The 20,477-nt window shown below is 47.3% G+C and overlaps 1 protein-coding gene and 1 long non-coding RNA gene across 2 annotated transcripts in view; one reads left to right on the forward strand and one right to left on the reverse strand.

Moving 5' to 3' along the window:
• The window catches only part of AKAP8L (A-kinase anchoring protein 8 like), a 31,230-nt gene extending 12,621 nt beyond the window's left edge, over positions 1-18,609 (reverse strand). Inside the window, 11 exon segments of the mRNA XM_014465129.2 lie at positions 486-594; positions 1,478-1,541; positions 1,879-1,949; positions 2,054-2,150; positions 2,246-2,442; positions 2,445-2,698; positions 4,422-4,502; positions 4,605-4,662; positions 4,924-4,956; positions 14,571-14,645; positions 18,474-18,609. Of these exon segments, the coding sequence (XP_014320615.1) occupies positions 486-594; positions 1,478-1,541; positions 1,879-1,949; positions 2,054-2,150; positions 2,246-2,442; positions 2,445-2,698; positions 4,422-4,502; positions 4,605-4,662; positions 4,924-4,956; positions 14,571-14,645; positions 18,474-18,486 (1,052 nt within the window). The 5' untranslated portion in view covers positions 18,487-18,609.
• Positions 18,610-18,776: 167 nt separating this feature from the next.
• Positions 18,777-20,417, forward strand: LOC111828087. Its single transcript, XR_002831865.1, has 3 exons — positions 18,777-18,980; positions 19,347-19,474; positions 19,806-20,417. It is a non-coding gene; the product is annotated as an uncharacterized LOC111828087 (long non-coding RNA).
• Positions 20,418-20,477: the final 60 nt, after the last annotated feature.

The raw sequence follows: 20,477 nt of genomic DNA on the forward strand, positions 1-20,477 counted from the left end.
CAGCCGCAGATAGGCCTGGCCTGACAGGGCCAGTGGACAGGGCAGAGGGCAGGCCCGAGGCTGCCACAGCCCACAGGTGCTGCCATCTCTCCTGGGAACGGCGGTGGCCTCTTGGCAGCTAGCTGTGGTGGCACAGGCACCATGGACCTTGAGTCTCTGATGAGCAGGCCCCCTCCCGCAGGGGCACCATGCCCCCAGTGCACCTCCGGACTCCCGCTCCGGACTGGAGCTTCTGGGCAACGGTGCTGAGCAATGTCAGGTTTCAGGCCAAAGACGACAGTGGTCACCAGGCGGGCACAGAGGGACAGGGGATGAGCCAGGCCTTGGGAGCTGGGCCGGGTGGGAAGCAGGGTCCATGCATGGCCGAACAGGTGGAGGCTCCCAAGGGAGGCCAGAGGGCAGTGAGGCGGCAGAGCTATGGCCCTGCCGGCCTGGTACAGCCCCATTGTGAGGCAGAGGCAAAGGGCTGCAGGGAAGGTGGTTACCTTTCCACCATGCGGTCTCGCTGCCGCTTCTTCTGTTTGTCCTGGATCTTCTTGCCTGCCTGTAACTTGTGCTTTGTCTGGCCACTTTCATCCTGGGCATTCAGGGACCCTATGGAAACAAAGGGACATAGCTACCAGCTTGGCTCCAACAGGTGAGGGCAGGCCCTGTGGCCTCTAGCTGCATCACCTGCCATTTACTCCAACGGGTCCATTCTGAGAGCCGCTGCCTGAGCAAGGCCTCTGGCCTCGAGTAGGTGGGTACCCTGGGCTGGACAGGGAGCAGTTTTGGCCTAGGTTTTGGCCTTAAAAGGAAAGGACACGTGCTGACCCCACCACTCTCCAGGACACCCACGCTCCAAAGAGTGGGCCACAGGGAGGCTGGAAGGCAAAGAGAGGCTGTTTTGGTGGGGAGGGCCTGGGTAGTGGGATGCAGGGAGGCTGCGGCTGGGGCTGAAGTGTAGCCCCCAGGGGCAAAGACCCCAAAGCTCACATGGCCCTGCCCACCCCCACACCGGGCACTGCGGCAATAGTGGGCTGAGGCTGGATTTACTGTTAGGTACCTGCTGGCGCTCATCACTCGGGTGGGGGGACACGGACTCCCAACACAGGGGCTGGAGAGGCGCTAAGGGAGAGGACACGCAAACCAGAGCCGTAAAAATTGCACCAAGGGTCCTAGCTCAGACACTGGCCACTGAGGACTTGAACTTCATGTTACTGAGGGACCAGGGCAGGGGATGTGCCTGGGGTCCACCCATACTTTTTCTTGTTCCCCCCACCTGAAGTCAAAATCAATGTGCTAGGCAGGGCCCATTGCCACCCACAGCCTTTGTCTGGGAAGAACAGGAACAGAGGACAAGGAGCCCCCTGCCAACCCCACAAGGGAAAGCCCAAGCTGGCCACGTTTCTGTCATAATCCTGCCCTCAGCTGGATGCCTCCCACCATGAGCGCCTGGGAGAGCCATTCCAACACCCAGGCCACTCAGAACACTCACCCTTGTCTGCATCCTCTTTGCCGTCTTCCTTCCCCTCCTCTTTTCCCTCTTCATCTTCTCCTTCCTAAGACACGATGTCAAAAATCCAATGTCAAGCATATGTAGTTGTTTATAATGGCCCTAAATGGCAAGGCCCTGCTACATGCCAGGCACTGGGTCAGGTGCCTCACATTCTCCCCACATCCCTTGCATGGAGGGCTCATTCCGTCCCTGGCTGGAAGGCCTCCCCGCAGCCTTGCTCCCTCCACCAGAGCTCCCTGTCTCCCTGTGGTGATCATGCTTGCGTGCAGAGCTGCCTCAGGAAGGCCTGTGAAAGCCCTCTTCTGTGGCTTAGGTGCTCGGGCAACCCACTCTTCACTGGCACCCCTGCAGACAGAGCACACAGGGCCAGAGCCACTCACCGCTCTGCAGCCTTTTTCCACAGCGTCTGCACCTTCAGTGCCATCTGCAGCTTCTCCCTCGGTACCATCATCTGGAAGAGGAGACATGCTCAGCCCAGGAGCCCCATGGAGCAGGGGGCAGGAGGCAGGAAGCAGGGGGCAGGGGGCAGGGGCAGCAGCCAGTGCCCTGGCTCACCATTGTCCGAGTCACTGTTGTCTGAGCAGTCGGTTCGGGAGGCTTTGCTGTCTGGCTCATCAGGACTGCCGCCCTGCTTTCTCTTCTTCTTCTTGGTCTAGGCCAGAAAGAGGGAGCCAGGTCAAGGTAGATGGCTCCGGGCCCTTTCCTCCACCCACTCAAGAGCCAAGAGGGAAGGCCTCCTCTACTCACCCGGAAGTCAGCTGTGGTCCAGGTCTTCCAGGTCCGCCTCATCTGCTTCATGCCATTGCCAAACCCGAAGCCAAAGCGGGAGCCGCCTGGGAAGGCACCCCCACCACGCATGCCCTGGAACATGCCATACTCCGGGATGATGTTCTGGGAGAAGAGGGAGGGCAGCCGGGAGGCACCAGGCATGCACTGGCCCCGGGCCCCATGGGGTCTTCCCACATGCGCCCATAGCCTGAGGCCATTGGCCGGCTACTCCGGGAGTCCCGGGCCCAGCCCTGAGCCCGTGGGCCAAAGGTGTCGCCGCCACGCATGCGAAACTGGTCTCTGTAGGCATCGTACTGGCCTTCGTAGGCCATTTCCATCTCAGGGTCAAGTTCGCCATAATCGTAGCCCGACCGGTAAAGGTCACGCTCACTCAGGACGGCCCTCGAGTCACAGGCCTCGTAGGAATCATATCTGCAGAGGCAGGTGGCAAGCATCAGGGAGGGCCTCAGGTCCTGTTGCCTTTGCCTTCCCCCAAACCTCCCTCCAGCACCTACCCACCCTGCTGGAGGGGCTCAATGTTCAGAAATGCCAGGTAAAAGGCCTCTCAGGAGCAGAGTTCTAGAAACAGGAAGGGTCCCTCAGCTGGTATTCCCAAGCCTGCATGTGGACACTCATCAGCCTGGGGACCCTAAGGACTGATGACAGGAGGAGGGTCTGAGGGGCAGAGACACCTGATAGCCCTTAACCCTTTGGAAGCACATGTACATGTGGTGGTAGCCACAACACCCAAGGTTGCTCCTTGGGAGGAACAGAGCCGAGCATCCCAACATCCTCCAGCACATTAACTGTCTGTCCAATGGGCTGATAATGCCAATAAGAAACCTGTGCTGATCTCATCCCTCATGACTGGGGGAACCCCCAAAACCCTCCAAAGCCCCTTACCACCCAAAGGAAAAGGGGTACAAAATGGAGAGTGTTTCCCAGGAAAAACAATGAGCTTGCCTAAGGACTAGAAAAAAATGCTCTATTACATCAACCTGGAGCCCGGGACAGGGGTGGGGATGAGGGTGGTTAGGGCACTGACCCTACACAGCAATCGGCCAAACCTTCCACAGGAGTTGACAAGGCACTGCAGGGAGCCATTCTAACTTCGGCTGCAACCAAAGCCCCACAGGCCCAGACCCACCCTGGTCTCACAGGCACAGCAAGTGTTCAGTGCTACACAACCTCAGCTCCAAGTACCATGGCTGTTGAGGGCAGGGGGTGTGCCTGGGGTTCCTCCCACACTTTTCACTTGCTACAAAGCCCATGCAAGCAAGTCCCTCTACCTCCCAGTGGCTCTGGAGTTCTCACTTGACCCCACCAGTGCCCAGCCAGGTCCCTACTTACTTTCTGCTCTCCCCCATCTGTCAGCTGGAGTCATTAGGCTCCTCCACTCCACCTTATACTAAAAATGTGTGTCCTCCTCACTGAAGCCTCTTGATAGGGCCCAAGAACTCCTGGACTAGCACCAGTCCAGACAGTAACAAACACCCATAGCATGATGCTCTGGAGTAGGGCAAGTCTGAGTGCCAGGCCCAGTTCCACCACCTATTCCTGGGCATCTTCGGGCATGGGTGTGACCTGCCTGTGCCTAATGTTCCCCACCTGCATAATGAGGACAGGGACAGTTCTTTGTAGGCCGCTTCCGAGGCTCAACAGGTGCGCATCTGCCAGGTACTGAAAAGTGGCCAGGGAGTGTCCATATCTGCCCTGTTCTTTATATGGGGATGGCCCAGTCTACCGTGGTGAACCCCAAAGGCTCATCTAACTCTTCATACTCAATCCCATCTGTCCTGCCCTGACAGCGGGTAGGATGCAGTCTCATGCGAACTCCAAACGGTTGTCTCTAAAAGGAAGGGCCACTTAACACTGCTCCTAAGAGCCATTTGGTGGGTACAGTAAAATCAGCTGGGTCCAAAGTTGTTCTTTCCCCTACAAGCTGGGGGAGAGATTGGCCTCCAGCCAGTAGGGGAGGGGAGAGGTAGGGGAGCAAAGCCAGATATGGTCAGTGCACTGGACCCCAGCAGAAAGCCCCAGGAACAGAGTAAGAAGGGAGGAAGCAGACATGGAGGCAGTTGAGAGGGAGAAGCCAGCAGGCAGCAGACAGAAGCGCGCCTGCAGAGCCTCAGCCCCTAAGCAGGCACCTACTCACCTTTCTCCACCTGAGCCGTACATGCCTCCTTGTATCATGTCTGTCTCCAAGTGCGGCACCATATCTAAGCGCTGGTTAATTCTGGACAAAACGGAATCAGCACTGGTGCTACCCACAGCACTAGGGTTAGCGTTTGTGTCAGAGCTAGGCATTTCCCAAGAGTTTGAAGTGGCCATACCGTACCCATAGTTGGTGGTGTTATCCTGGCCATAGCCATAGCCATAACCATAGTTATCGTAGCCTGCAACGAAGGAGATAGAGAGAGATGGCTGGGGGGTGGGGAGAGGCGGGCCAGGGAGGAGAGAGGCAGAGACAGAAACAAGCACAGAAACAAGGACACTTTCTGTTGCAGAGACAATCTGGGGACACTAGCCACGCAAGGAGTCCTTCTGTGAAGGAGCAGCCAGCCCAGAGCCCCCAAAGGCACCCATCCTACCCAGCAGAAACATACAAACAGTTCAATCCCAAGGGAGAGGTCAGCAATCATGGAAATGATACTTGCCTCTGTTTGTCCCAGAGTTCCAAGTTCCATATCCTACAAAAAGCAAAAGGATAATTACGTTTTACAATATAATGAGAGTTTAATTCAGGAACAAACGAAGACAATACTTCCAGTATCTGACTGGACGCAAGAGACTGAACCTGCCCTTAACTGAGGAGCCTGGAGCCTGACAGAACCACAGATGATCCAGGCCACTCGCTGCCCTGGTCTCCACCTTCTGGGGATCTGACCATCTGCTATCCAAGGAGTCTCCCTTCAAAACACTCTCAGCTAAGGAATTTGACTCCTATACTCCCTTAAGGAGCCCAAATGAGAAGGTTACACAACTCCTGGCTAAGCACCAATTAGAGGAAAAGGAGAGTGATTCCGGTGCCTCACACAGACTCTGCTGTATAAGAAGCTCAGCACCAAGTCCACATCCACGCTGAAGTCATGTCACTCAAATTGCACAACAAAGCCATCTGGATGGAGCAGAGAAACTTACCACCCTAATCCTTCAAATGTCTGCCTGAACAGGAAGGGCCACCGAGTCCTTAAATTGTGTGAGTGTTGTGCTGGAACACATCAGCCGAGGGAAGGACAAGACACAACTTCAATATGGATTATTAACTCAATATGCTCTGGAGTTTATCATAGTACGTGAGAAAAATTCATTCCTTCTAGAACACAAAGCCCTTAGAACTGACAAAGTATGAAGCAGACATGCTTCCTACCCAGGGGAATCCATGAGAACAGAAACCCAACTTCCCAATGACTCTGGTGAATGCCCAGAGTCATCTCCTACTTCTGGTTCTCTCTGCCCTGAGGACAAGTCAAGCTCATTTCAGGGCAGGACCAAAGTTCAGTGAGATGGCAGCATGATGAATGGCAGAATCCAGCCATAGCAGAGCAAGAACACACACACTGAAAAGATGAACCAGGGAAAATGAGGGACAGGTCGAGGTCCTCCTCAATACAGTGAACAAACAGAATGTGGAGGCATCAAAAACCAGCGAGGGACTTTAGATGACCACTAAGTTTAATGAATGTGAGCATAAAAAAGCTTACAGGATAAACCAAGATGGCGGCATAGGTAAACACCGGAAATTGCTGCCTCGCACAACCACTTCAAAAATACAACTAGCCCTAACTGGTTTGGCTCAGTGGATAAAGCGTCGGCCTGCGGACTGAAAGGTTCGATTCCGGTCAAGGGCATGTACCTTGGTTGCGGGCACATCCCCAGTAGGGGGTGTGCAGGAGGCAGCTGATCAATGTTTCTCTCTCATTAATGTTTCTAACTCTCTATCCCTCTCCCTTCCTCTCTGTAAAAAAATCAATAAAATATGTTTAAAAAAAATACAACTAAAAGACAAAACGGACATCATCCAGAACCACAGGAAGGCTGGCTGAGTGGAAATTCTACAACTAGAAGGAAAGAGAAAAGCACACTGAGACTCAGAGGAGGTGCGGAAGTAAAGTGCAGAGGTACGGAGGTGCACGTGGAAAGGGCTGGCAGCTGAGGACACGGTTTTTTCAATCGGGAGGGAGTCTCAAGCTCCCAACTGCTCTGAACTCCAGTTCTGGGCGAGTCTCTGGGGACCCAGACTCATACGGGGAGAAACTGGACTGTCTGGCAGCAGGTGGAACTCGAGGGCGGCTTTCTCTCAGAGGTGCTTGCAGCGATTACTGGGACACACGGGGACTCTTAGGGTAGGACTGAGGAGCAGCCATAGCTGCTTGCTCCGCCCTGTTGATCCCCTGAGACCCCGCCCCACCCAAGCTGTGCGCAGAGGCTTTTGCTTATGAAAGGCCTGGCCCTTTGCAACCTGAAAATTACCTAACAAACTGCAGCTGGGTCAGGGAGACCCAGAACATCCAAAAGAAGGCCCAAGGCCCCACAGCAGCTTGCATTGCTTCACAGCTGGGCTCCTGCTGGGTAGCCTCAGGCAGAGGCTAAATTAGCACCTCCTTAGAGATCCAAGAGTCAGTGTACCCAGTGGTCAGAGTGGGACCATCCAGATTACAACTCCTCAGATCCATAAGGGTCACACTCAGGGGGCAGACTCAGTGAGCACCAAAGCCCCACTGAAGCAAGTCTTGCCCCAAAAGGGTGTCTCCAGCACAGAAGTTCTCCCACTGCAGACACAGCTGATTCTCAGAGCCAATTGGCCTGGAGGTCAATTCCTCCCAGTGATACCTACAATAATCAAGGCTTAACGACAACAAGACTGTGCACAAAGCCCACAAAGGGGTGCACCAAGAGTGTCCTCCTCAGGTAATTGGGGAGGCTGAACCACTGGACCCTATAGGACACCTAGCACAGAAAGCCACTCTATCAACACAGGGAAGCATAAAAAAAAATGCGGAGACAAAGAAACAGGTCACAAATGGCAGAAATGGAGGAAAGCAAACTACTGGATATAGAGTTCAAAACCATACTTATAAAGTTTTTCAAGAATTTTCTAGAAACCGCCGATAAATTTAGTAAGACCCTCAAAAAAGACTGGCGAGACCGCCGATAAATTTAGTGAGACCCTCGAGGTTATGAAAAAGGACCAACTAGAAATTAAGCATACACTGACTGAAAAAAAGAATATTACACAGAGTTCCAACAGCAGACTAGAAGATCACAAGAATCAAGTCAAAGATTTGAAATATGAAGAAGCAAAAAACACCCAACCGGAAAAACAAAAAGAAAAAAGAATCCAAAAATATGAAGATAGTGTAAGGAGCCTCTGGGACAACTTCAAACGTACCAACATCCAAATTATGGGGGTGCCAGAAGAAGAGAGAGAGCAAGATATTGAAAACCTATTTGAAGAAATAATGACAGAAAACTTCCCCTACCTGGTGAAAGAAACAAACTTACAAGTCCAGGAAGCGCAGAGAACCCCAAACAAAAGGAATCCAAAGAGGACCACACCAAGACACATCATAATTAAAATGCCAAGAGCAAAAGGCAAAGAGAGAATCTTAAAAGCAGCAAGAGAAAGACAGTCAGTTACCTACAAGGGAGTACCCATATGACTGTCAGCTGATTTCTCAACAGAAACTATGCAGGCCAGAAGGGAGTGGCAAGAAATATTCAAAGTGATGAATACCAAGAACCTACAACCAAGATTACTTTACCCAGCAAAGCTATCACTCAGAATTGAAGGTCAGATAAAGAGCTTCACAGATAAGAAAAAACTAAAGGAGTTCATCACCACCAAACCAGTATTATATGAAATGCTGAAAGGTATCCTTTAAAAAGAGGAAGAAGAAAAAGGTAAAGATAGAAATTATGAACAACAAATACACATCTATCAACAAGAGAATCTAAAAATCAAGTGAATAAATAATATGATGAACAGAATAAACTGGTGAATATAATAGAATCAGGGGCATAGAAAGGGAGTGGACTGACTATTCTCGGTGGGGGGGAAAGGGGGTAGGGGGTGCAGGAAGAGACTGGACAGAAATCGTACACCTATGGATGAGGACAGTGGGGGGGGGCGGGTAAGGGCAGAGGGTGGGGTGGGAACCAGGTGGAGGGGAGCTATGGGGGGGAAAAGAGGAACAACTGTAATAATCTGAACAATAAAGATTTAATTAAAAAAAAAAAGCTTAGAAATAAAAATCCTCTTCATTTGGGAAAACCAAAGGAGAGGCTTCTCATGCATTCATTTATTCAACATCTATCATCCTGAGCACACAGAGCAGACTGGCAGATCTGGGCACTGTTCAGGCCCGGGGCACTGCATGTTAAAGGAGTGAGACACTGGTATTTTGTGGAAGAGCCACACTCAAGGGGCCAAAGAGCCGCATGTGGCTTGCGAGCCGTGGTTTGCCGAGCCGCAGTTTGCCGACCGTTGTCCCAGAAAAAAAAAGGCTAGAGCAGTTTATCACCACCAAACTAGCATTGCAAGAAATGCTAAAGGGCCCAGCCAGTGTGGCTCAGTGGTTGAGCATTGAACTATGAACTAGGAGATCAGAGTTCAATTCCCAGTCAGGACACATGCCCGGGTTGCAGGCTTAATCCCCAGTAGGGGGCGTGCAGGAGGCAGCCAATCCATGATTCTCTCTCATCATTGATGTTTCTCTCTCTCCCCCTCTCCCTTCCTCTCTGAAGTCAATAAAAATATATTTTTAAAAAACACCATGAACTTTGCTTTTAAAAAAAGAAAAAAAGAAATGCTAACAGAACTGCTGTAATGAGAAGAAAGAGAAACAGGCATATAGAATTAAAATGGCAATAAATAAGTACCTATCTATAATAATAAAAGCATAATATACTAATTAGACCAGACGAAGCCGGGGCTGCAAGGGAAGCCCGGGTCCCAGGTGCCTGCCGGCGGCCAGAGGGAAGCCCGGGTCCCGGGTGCCAGAGGGAAGCCAGTGCCGGCAGCCGGGGGAAGGAAGGCCTACTCTTGCACAAATTTCGTGCATTGGGCCTCTAGTTAATAATATCCTTAAAGGTAAATGGATTAAATGCTCCAATCAAAAGACATAGGGTAGCTGCTTGGCTATAAAAACATGACCCAGTTATATGCTGTCTACAAGAGACCCACCTCAGAACAAAAGTCTCACACAGGATGAGAGTGAAGGGATAGAAAAAATTTTTCCATGCAAATGGAAAAAAAAAAAGCTGGGGTGGCAATACTCATGTCTGACAAAATAGACTTCAAAATGAAGGCCATCACAAGAGACAACACAGGTCACTACATAATAGTAAACAGATCAATCCAACAAGAGAATATAACCCTGGTAAATATATATGTACCCAATATAGGAGCACCTAAATATATAAAAAACTTCTAGAGGACTTAAAGGGGGAGATTGACAACACAGTCATAGTAGAGGAATTTAACACCCTGCTGACTTCACTAGATAAATCTTCCGGATAAAAAATTAACAGTGACTCTAAATGACACATTGGATCAGATGGATTTACTTGACATTTATAGAACATTTCACCCCAAAGCTGCAGAATATACACTCTTCTCAAGTGCACATGGTCATTCACGATAGACCACACGTTAGGTTACAAAACAAGTCTCTGTAAGTTCAAGAGGACTGAAAATCATATCAAGCATCTTCTCAGATCACAATGGAATGAAATTAGAAATCAACTACAGTAAAAAACATGGAAGCTAAATGGCATGTTATTAAACAATGAATGGGTTACCAATGAGATCAAGAAAGAAATCAAAAACTTCCTGGAAACAAATGAAAATGAAGACACAACAACCCAAAATCTCTGGGACATAGCAAAAGCAGTCCTGAGAGGAAACAAGAAAAATTACTAATAAGCTATTTAACCCTACAACTAAAAGAATTAGAAAGAGAACAAGAAAAGCCCAGATTAAGTAGAAAGATGGAAATAATAAAGATTAGAGAGAAATAAATTACATAGAGGCTAAAAAACAATACAAAAAAATTTATGAAACCAAGAATTGGTTCTTTGAAAAGATAAACAAAGTTGATGAACCATTAGCCAGACTCATCAAGAAACAAAGAGAAAGGACCCAAATAAATAAATTTAGAAATGAAAGTGGAGAAGTAACAACTAACATCACAGAAATACAAAGGATTATAAGAAAATACTATGAATAACTATATACCAACAAGCTGGACAATGTAGATGAATGGACAAATTTCTAGAAAACTACAAACTCCCAAAATTGAATCAGGAAGAATCAGAAAACCTGAATAGGCCAATAACAACTGATAAAATGGAAGCATTAATTACGCCCCCCCCGGCAAACAAAAACCCAGGTCTGGATGGCTTCACAGAGGAGTTTTATCAAACATTCAAAGAAGAACTAACACTTATATTCCTCAAACTATTCCAGAAAATCCAAGAGGAAAGAACACTTCCAAGCTCTTTTTATAAGGCCAGCATTATCCTAATTCCAAAACCAGATAAAGACACTACAAAGAAAGAGAATTACAGGCCAATATCACTGATTAACATAGATATTAGAATCCTCAACAAAATATTAGCAAATTGGATTCAGCAATAAATAAAAAAGATTATACACCATGACCAAGTGAGATTTATTCCAAGGATTCAAGGCTGGTACAATATTCGCAAATCAATAAATGTGATACATTACATAAACAAGTTGAAAGACAAAAGTCACATGATCATGCTAACAGATGAAGAAAAAGCATTCAACAAAACCCAACATCCATTTTTGATAAAAACTCTCAGCAAAGTGGGAATAGAGGAATCATATCTCAACATAATAAAGGCCATATATGACAAACCTACAGTGAACATCATACTCAATGGGCAAAAGTTAAAACCATTTCCCCCAAGAACAAGACAGAGATGTCCCCTTTCACCACTCTTATGAACATAGTAGTTGAAGTCCTAGCCATAGCAATCAAACAAGAAGAAATAAAAGTCATCCAAATTGTAAAGGAGGAAGTAAAGATCTCATTATTTGCAGATGACATGATATTGTACATAGAAAATCCTAAGACTCCACCAAAAATCTACTAGATTTAATAAATGAATTCGACAATATAGCAGGATACAAAATTAACACTGAAAAATCAATGGCTTTTTATACACCACTAATGAAAGAGAAACTCAACAAACAATCCCATTTACCATTGCAACAAAAAATTAAGACAGTTAGGAATAAACTTAACCAAGGAAGTTAGACTTGTACTCGGAAAACTACATGAGGTTGAAAAAAGAGATGGAAGATATAAACACAGGGAAGAATATACCATGTTCATGGATTGGTAGAATTAACATCATTAAAAATGTTCATACTACCCAAGGCAATCTACAGATTCAATGCAATCCCTATTAAAATACCAACAGCATATTTCACAGATCTAGAACAAATATTCCAAAAATTTATATGGAACCAAAAAAGACACAAAATAGCAGCAGGGAGTGGGGACAGGCTAGGAGTGAATGGGGGAGAGGGGGGACATATGTAATACTTTCAACAATAAAGATTTTTAAAAAACAACATAGAACTATGAAGCACCTAAAAGAAAACTTAGGGCTCGACAGTGTGGGTTGGTTGGTTGGAGCATCATCCCATGCACCAGAAGGTTGCGGGTTTGATTCACAGTCAAGGGCACATACCTAAGTTGCAGGTTCAATCCCTGGTTGGGGCTTGTTTGGGAGGCAACCGATAAATGTGTCTCTGTCATATTGATGTTTTTCCTTCTCTCTCTCCCTTCCTCCCTCCCTTTCTCTTTTTTTTTAAAAAAAATATATTTTTATTGATTTAAGAGAGGAAGGGAGAGTGTGATGACCCACATCCTGCGTGGTTCAGGGTTCTGGATCTGGAGAAGGGCCGCGCACAAATGACAGAGACGAGACAAGAAATAATTTGGAAATATTGGGGGCCAGGCGGGAAGCCCAACGCAAGGAGAAGGACTTCCACTCGTGCCCAGGCCTTGCCAACCTTTTATTCAATTTTGGATACACATCTAGCCCTTAGTCAGGCAGGTAATTGCGGTAACAGACAGACTATCTTAAAAGTCAGTAAATATTAGAAAGATTTACTCTGAGACTATTTGGTCAGGATATTGCTTGAGCCACCACTGTCTGGACTAAACAATCAGTGCATAGCTCTGGACCTTGCCAGGGCTCAAAGTTCACCAGCGTTCCGGGCTCCTTGTTTATACTTCTCTGTTAGTGAAGACAATGGGTGGCTTCCTACAGGAGAGGGGAGAGAGAGATAGAAACATCAATGATGAGAGAGAATCACTGATTGGCTGCCTCTTGCATGCCCCCTACTGGGGATTGAGCCCGCAACCTGAGCATGTGCCCTTGACCAGAATCGAACCAGGGACCTTTTAGTCTGCAGGCCGACGCTCTATCCACTGAACCATACCAGCTAGGGCCTTCCTCCCTCTCTTTAAAAAACAAAAACAAACAAAACTACAGTTTTGCCCTGGCCAGTGTGGCTCAGTTGTTTGTCATACCATGCACTGAAAGGTGCCCGTTCAATTCCGATCAAGGCACATACCCAGGTTTCGGGTTTGATCCCCAGTCAGGGTACATACGGGATACAATCATTGATGTTCTCTCTCACATCGATGTTTATGTCTCTCTCTCCCCCTCTCTAAAATAAATAAAAACATATTTAAAAAAAGAAAAAACTTAGAAGAAAATATTTGTAACATTGGGTTAGGCATAAATTTCTTAGATACTATAAATTTCTTGTGATTCCAAAATCACAATCTATTAAAGACTGATAACTTTGGACTTCATCAAAATGAAGAACTTGTATTCTTCAAAAGACATTGACAAGAGAATAAAGAGAAAAGCCACAGTTTGGTAGAAAATATTTGCAAATGGCACCTTATAAAATGCTTATACCCAGAATATGTAAACTAGAGGGAAAACAATTCAAAAAAGATGTGCAATTTGATACTATGTTGTTGTTTTTTTCAACTAGTTTATTATATTAAGCTACTTAGTATTTACATAGAATCTCCTTTTTGAAGTGTAAATGGGGTTTTTTTGTTTGTTTGTTTTTAATATATTTTATTGATTTTTTACAGAGAGGAAGGGAGAGGGATAGAGAGTTAGAAACATCGATCCGCTGCCTCCTGCACACCCCCTACTGGGGATGTGCCCGCAACCAAGGTACATGCCCTTGACTGGAATCAAACCTGGGACCCTTCAGTCCGCAGGCCGACACTCTATCCACTGAGCCAAACCGGTTAGGGCAATTTGGTACTATGTTTGGATAAAAGGAGTGAGGCAAGGAGGGCAGGAGAGGGAAGCCATGCAAACCAAGTTTTCCCTCATTTATGAAATACCTGATAACTCCTTACTCAATTTTAAAATATTTTAAGTCTCACTCTCCTGCAGGGACTAGCTGCTAATACTTCAGGTAGCTTACTTATGTGCATTTACTCTGTGACTCCTGAGGGACTGTCACCATGTAGGCTCAGTCTTTCCCCAGACCTTAGTAGTAAAACAAACTACCCATCTCAGCAACCAAGACTTTATCCTTATTCATTCCAAAGAGGGTTCTTTGTCAACAGACACTTAGCGTCAGAGAACTCCATATGGAAAGACCAGCTTTATCCGTAGTTACAGCTGCCGAAGCTTGCTGACAGAATATCTATGGACCCTGTTGGCTGACTACTTCTGAATTAGATTTAGTGTGTCTGTCCACATTTGAGAAATCAACCAGAGATTTTCCCTCAACCATACATGCGAGGAACTGCCTGGCTTGAAATGGCCTGACATCGTTAAAAGCTCACTAGATTCAGACAGGCAGCCTCTCTGGCACAGTGGACCCATACACTACTTTGCGGCTAAGTTAATGGCTTGGTTTCTGTTCATTCCAATCCTTTTGACTTTGATTAGCCACTTCCCTTCCCAGACCCTCAAGAAGATTTTCTGAAGCCAGAGGTTTGTCACAGACTTCTAACAAAATGTTAAAGGGTCAAAGGAACCAATCATTTCCAGCCCCAAGATTTCCAACTTGTTCAATAACACAGACATCTCTCCCATAATTGCCTCCAAGGAGGGAGTGCCAGCTACACACCCCACCCCACCATTTTATACAAGTTTGGATTTAGAAAAGCAAGACAGGGAGACATCAAGGTCAAAGGCACTAACAAGACACCAGATTGCTCTGGTACTAGGAGAAGGCAGAGCACTCACCCTCTGGTTCCCAGGGGCCCACACTTACCGTAATCACAGGTGGGCTGAACACTGGTGTCTGAGTACGTTGACTGCAAAGTGGTTTCAGATCCCTGGACAAAGCCTAAACATATGCACAGCATGGTTAATTTCCCCAAACAAGCCATCTGCCAATGACCTAAAAACTACCCTTTAGTACAGACTGGTAGGCCCTCCCCTCACTGGAAAGCCTAAACTCTAGCTTCTGAACACTTTAATTACACCCCAGAACATATTAACCAATGGAAAGGCAGGCTATGTTTAACTTGCTACACCAGAAGAATTGGATAAAAATTTTTAAATACTTTAAACCAGTAACTCAAATGAGTACCCAAATTACCATTCAGCTAAATGAGAAAACACTTGTATCAAACATCTAACCACTGATTGATTATTGCAGGTGAACCACCTTCAATTCAAACAAGGACAGCGTTATTTTTGAACAATGTGTAGACAAATAATACCCTTCCCCAAATCTAAAACCAAAACTGTTTTGTATTTTTAGTTTTTCAATAAAAATGTACACATTACAATTACCTCTTAAATGTAATTACTTGGGTTATAGCATGTTTAAATGGAACAAATATTATATATAATATACATATTATTTCCTATTTTCTCAACTCTCAAACTATATCACACCTTAAAATAAATTAGTACCAAGCAAGGAAAACTTGAATCTCTACCAGAAATACTGCTCTTAAATGCTTATTGTAACAGACTATAATGAGTCCTAATACTATCTTTAAAACTAGGTTGAAAAAAATTTTTTTAATGATTTACCCATAACACTGAAATTATGACAGATACCGTAAGAGGCAATATTTGCCTACTCCCATCAGAGCAAACTCATGCCCTAAAAATAAAAACCAGCACCTCCAATAACAAAAGCATACATCAAGTGCCTTTCTGGGGTGAGCATTCACGTATTTGTTGATGGTTTCTCTAGTTCATCTCTTAAAGACCCCAGCAACAAAGATAACAGCAACAGCAGCCAACACTGAACAAGTATTTTCCCCGAAGGGTGCTAAGAGCTTTCCCTGCATCCTTTCATTTTGTCCTCACCACAGCCAACAAAGGGGACAGGGCCAAGATCCCTTACCCTGCAATCCACAGTCCAAAAAGGTCTGCAAACCAAGTGTTCTCCTCAAATGTGGAACAACACTCATTTGGGGGCAGAAACTACCTGTGAGGACAATTATGGTCTTTCTTTACCCCACATCCTGGTGTGGGGGTTGTGGAATGTCCTCTCAAGCTAGAATTTTGCAAAAATGACTGAATATGACTTCTGAGACTTCCATCTTGTTCTCCCTTAGATCATTCACTCAAGGGAAAGCTAGCCACCATGTTGTGCCAGTGGTTCTCAACCTTCCTAATGCTGCGACCCTTTAATACAGTTCCTCATGTTGTGGTGACCCCCAACCATAAAATTATTTTCGTGGCTACTTCATAACTGTAATGTTGCTACTGTTATGAATCGTAATGTAAATATCTGATATGCTATATGTTTTCATTGTTCGCGACCCACAGGTTGAGAACCGCTGCTAGTAGGACTGTGGAGAGGTCCACCTGGTGAGGAACCAACAGCCGGCATCAACCTAAGCAGCCATGAGAGTTTAAGTCACCTGGGAGGTGAGTCCTTCCGCACAGTCAAGCCTTGAGACGACTACAGTCCAGACTAACATAAAAAATGTAACCTCATGAGATCCCAAGCCAGAACCATCCAGCGAAACTATCTGTGTATTCCTCACACACAATAACTGTGAGATAATAAAGGTTCCTATTAGAAAAATGGTATCATGTAAGACCTGATTCTGGATTTTTCTACCCTATGTTTCCATTGCTTTCATCTTTCCTCTCAGTGCCAGAGATGAAGACTCCTTTCCCAAGTACACACAAACTAAGTTCAAAACCTGGACAAGTTATCAGAAAGATAAATTATTTTAATCACATTCTATAAGTAAGAGGGGTAACATTTGCTTAGGCCTCCAGAACTTCTCCTTAAGGGCAAAATAGTTGTCTGAGATATGATTAAAATGCCTTTGACTTTAGCGGTCAGCTTTTTAAAAGTGAAAAACATAAAGCTATTGTGGTTTTCAGCTGATGAAGAGCAAGGAAAAACTAATAATTCCTCAGTAGCTTCACTAGCTCAGCACCCACTCAAACAGAATCAGAGCCTCCGAGATCTGGAGGTAAAATTCAGATGTGGCCATTAGTGACCTCTCCAACTCAGTGTCCTTGTCTGCAAATGTCAATGCTCCGTTAAGTTCCCCACAGCACCTACTCACTCATGTTCTGTTTCTTCAGCAGTCTTGACCCTAACCACACAGAACTGTCTTCCAGGTCACAATGAGATTTAGTGGAAAAGATTACATCTAAATTACAGAGATGTCAGTAACAACCCTACGGACTTTCCTCCTGAGCCGGGAAAGCTACCGAAATGCCAGGGCAGGGTCGCCCAATCCTGGCATCGCTGATTTCCAAGCCAGCTAATGCGGTGTGGCGGGGCCCATCGTGGGTACTGCACGATGCTTAGCAGCACTCCTGGTCTCCATACACCGGATGACAGGAGCACCCCTCCCACCAGACATGACAACCAAAAACATATCCAGATGCTGCCAAATGTCCCCTGGGCGACAGAATCGGTCCTGGATGAGAACCGCTGGGCCAAGGGGTGGCTGCTTGGGGTTCTTGCCAAGCTCCTGGCCTGGGTGCCAGAGGAGGGAGGCCCGGCAACACCTCCTTGCCAGGCCAACATAAAGCAGCCTACAAAAGAGCCCCAGAGGCTCAGGTTCCATTCTGAGCCCCCAACATTCCACAGCAGAATGCTGGTTACCAGGCAACCACACTGCTCAGCCTAATACTCCCCTCCAAGGGGGAGGCCTAGTCCAGGGCTCCTGGTTGAGCGGCCTCGGTGATTACCACCAGGACACACCCAGCTGTCCAGTTCATCCACAGATGTACAATTGCCATGCAAGCGCATCACAGCCCCCCATCTGAACTCAGCATCCACCCTCCCTTTTGCTCAAGGCCCACTGGCCTCCCTGGCAGAACATCTAAGGAAACAAGCATCTCCTAGCGGCTAGGACCTAGCCCCTGGGCCAGATATTCTTAATTCCCGTCCTCTATTCTGGCTTCTGCTCAAATGTCACCTCTTTAGCGGTCTCCAAGCACCCCACCTAATGGAACAACTCCCCGGGGTACTGCCCACCCCAGAATATCGCCCACATCCATTTGTTCGCTTGGGGTGGTCTGCCCCGCCCTGTAAGCTGCCTGAGGAATTCCTGCCGTATTCCAGCTGCCTATTCAGCACCTGACACGATGAATCTGACAGATGGTGAATGAATTACCATGGAAATGAGCCGTTCCAGGCAAGGCTCAGGCTCAGGCCCTCAGGACCCAAGGTACCCTGCTCAGTCCAAACCTCCCAAATATCTACTCCTCGCTCCGGGGCTGGCAAGGGGCAGGAGGAGCTGCGACATCTTACAGGGACACTGAGCGTGGGGGGTTGGGGGGCCGGTGAGGCAATGGCGACGGCAGCCGAGCCCGCTGACGGATCGCAAGGGCCGAAGCCCGAGAAAGGGCGACCAGAGGCGGCGAGGTCCGAAAAGGCCAGGCTAGGGGCGGAGGTGGTGGGAGAAAAGACCTCGGGCCCCGAGGCCGCCCGCGGACACAGGCGACAGAAGCCAAAATCTCGGGCGACAGAGAGCCAGAGCGCGAGGGTGCAAGCACCGAGCACCGAGGAGCCGAAGCTTGAGGGGCGCGAACCTGAGAGGACCGTCCGCGGCGCCATTTTGCGACCGCAGAGAGAGCGGTATCCAGGCCCCGGGGGAGGCGCGGGCGAGCCCGGCGCGGCCTCGGCACGTCCCCGTCCCTCCCCACCCGGCCTGACTCCCGACCCTGCCGGGCTCACCTGTGTAGCTCATGGCTGCGGCGTACACTGCGCCTGAAAACCCGGCAGATGCGCCGCACGTCAGACGCGGAGATTGCCGTGACAATCCCCCGGGCTCTTTCTACATATAACGGAGCCCCGCCTCCCGACCGCATTGGCTCACGCCCGGCTCCGACTTCACGTCTATTAGGCCACGATACTGTCTATTTCAGGGTATCCTCATACCAATGGCTGAGGCTGTTGCCAATCTCAGGAGAGCCCCGCCCTGCTCCCGCCTTTAGTTATTTCAAGCCTGCGGTGATTGGTTAAAAATAACCTGTAGAGTTCGAAGGGGCGGAGCTATGCGCTACGGAAAGCCCGTGGCTCAAGGGCGGCCGGGTCGGGGGAGGGTCTGTGACCTGGAGGCCCGTCAGAGGGAGCTGGGTTTACAGCGAAGGGCACCGCTGGAATTGCGGCTCTCCCGCCGCGGTGCTGTGCCAACAGGGGCTGTTTCTAACATCTCTGGCCTTCAGCTCCAAAATGAGCACGGTAAAGCCATATTGGAACGAAAATTACAACTAAGCGCCAAACGAGATGCTGGGCACAGGTTCAAATATATATATATAAAGCAATCACTCCAGTGCTGGGTGTACAAGTTGTTACGTTTTGTTATCAATGGTTACATAAAAATAACAAATATATTTGTATAACATGTTTATATTATATATGTAATAAATGTTTGTAATTTATTATCTGGAATGTTTCCTCACACCTGCAAAGACCTTGTTTTTTTGAATTCTCATTTAAAAGAAGAAAACAGAGACTTGGAATTCATGACTTGCTCAAAGTCCTTGATGCTTAAGTGTTAAAGCTGGAGTGACCCACTAAAATCTTCTTGGTCCTTCTGGACTTTAGATCCTGCAGTGGCCCAGCCAGGTTCCAGCCCTGTCCTCAGCACCCTGAATGGACATGTGCAATCCAGCGTCAGAGGCATCTCATGACTTCTAAGACATTACTTGGCAGAGCTGCAGACACTTAAAATGGTACTTAACATGTTTGTGAAAATTCATCAAGCTACACAAGTATGACTTGTACACTTTTCTGTCATAATTCAGATGGGGAAGAAGGGGTGAAGAGTTTATAACTGAAGAGATTGGTCATGAGTTAATAATCGATGAGTAGTTGAGGGCTCATTGTAGGTTTGGAATTCTCCATAAAATTTTAGTGAAACAACTCCTCCCACACACATACACAAATGGGGCTTCTGCAGAACTTGCTGTCATGTGGGGCAAGAAACGCCTTATGTAAAGCATGTGAAACTCTGATCAATGTGCATTCCAGCTTTGGGACTCGGCTTATTTGTGTCACCCTCAGGGATACCTGCCTGCCTGTCCTCCAAAGCAGTCCCCTGGACACTTCTCCTTCACAGCACATACCACAGCCGTCATTTTATCCTCACTTGATGATTTTGTTAATAAATTCAACCCTCTACCTCAGAGTGAGTCGAAATGACTTAAGGGATGTGCTCAGAAGTTTTAGGAAAAGATCCCTCTGTGGTAAGAACTATATGTGACCCATCCAAGTACTCACACAGCTATCCCTCCACAATTGTGGGTGAGAAAGGTCTTCCCATATTACTTTGCAAGTTCTTCCATCGTTTGAACTTTTTTTATATTCAGCTTATATCACTTTTATACTTTTTAAACTAATTTGTAAAAAAAATTAAAAAGTGCCTTTAGGTCAGCTCTCATCCAAGAGATACCCTCCCTGTTTCCAAAGCCTCAGATACACCCACCCACACTCGGGATAGACAGCAGTGGTGGAACCCTTCCTCCACCAGGCAAGGCATGTGTCCTGACCACAAGCAGAAAAGTCAAGCATGAAGGACAAGACCGCTCCTGTGGGTATGTTGCCATAGCTTCTTTGCCCCTTTCCCAGCCAGGTACATGGTGCGGGCTGGGGTAAAAGGGTTGGAGGCTGAAGAGGCTTCTTCTCTCTATACCCCATGAGGTCATTCCTGCTTTCCAGCCCTTGGTCATGAGTGAA

Source organism: Myotis lucifugus, unplaced genomic scaffold (genome assembly GCF_000147115.1).
Source record: "Myotis lucifugus unplaced genomic scaffold, Myoluc2.0 scaffold_280, whole genome shotgun sequence".
Lineage (NCBI taxonomy): Eukaryota > Metazoa > Chordata > Mammalia > Chiroptera > Vespertilionidae > Myotis > Myotis lucifugus.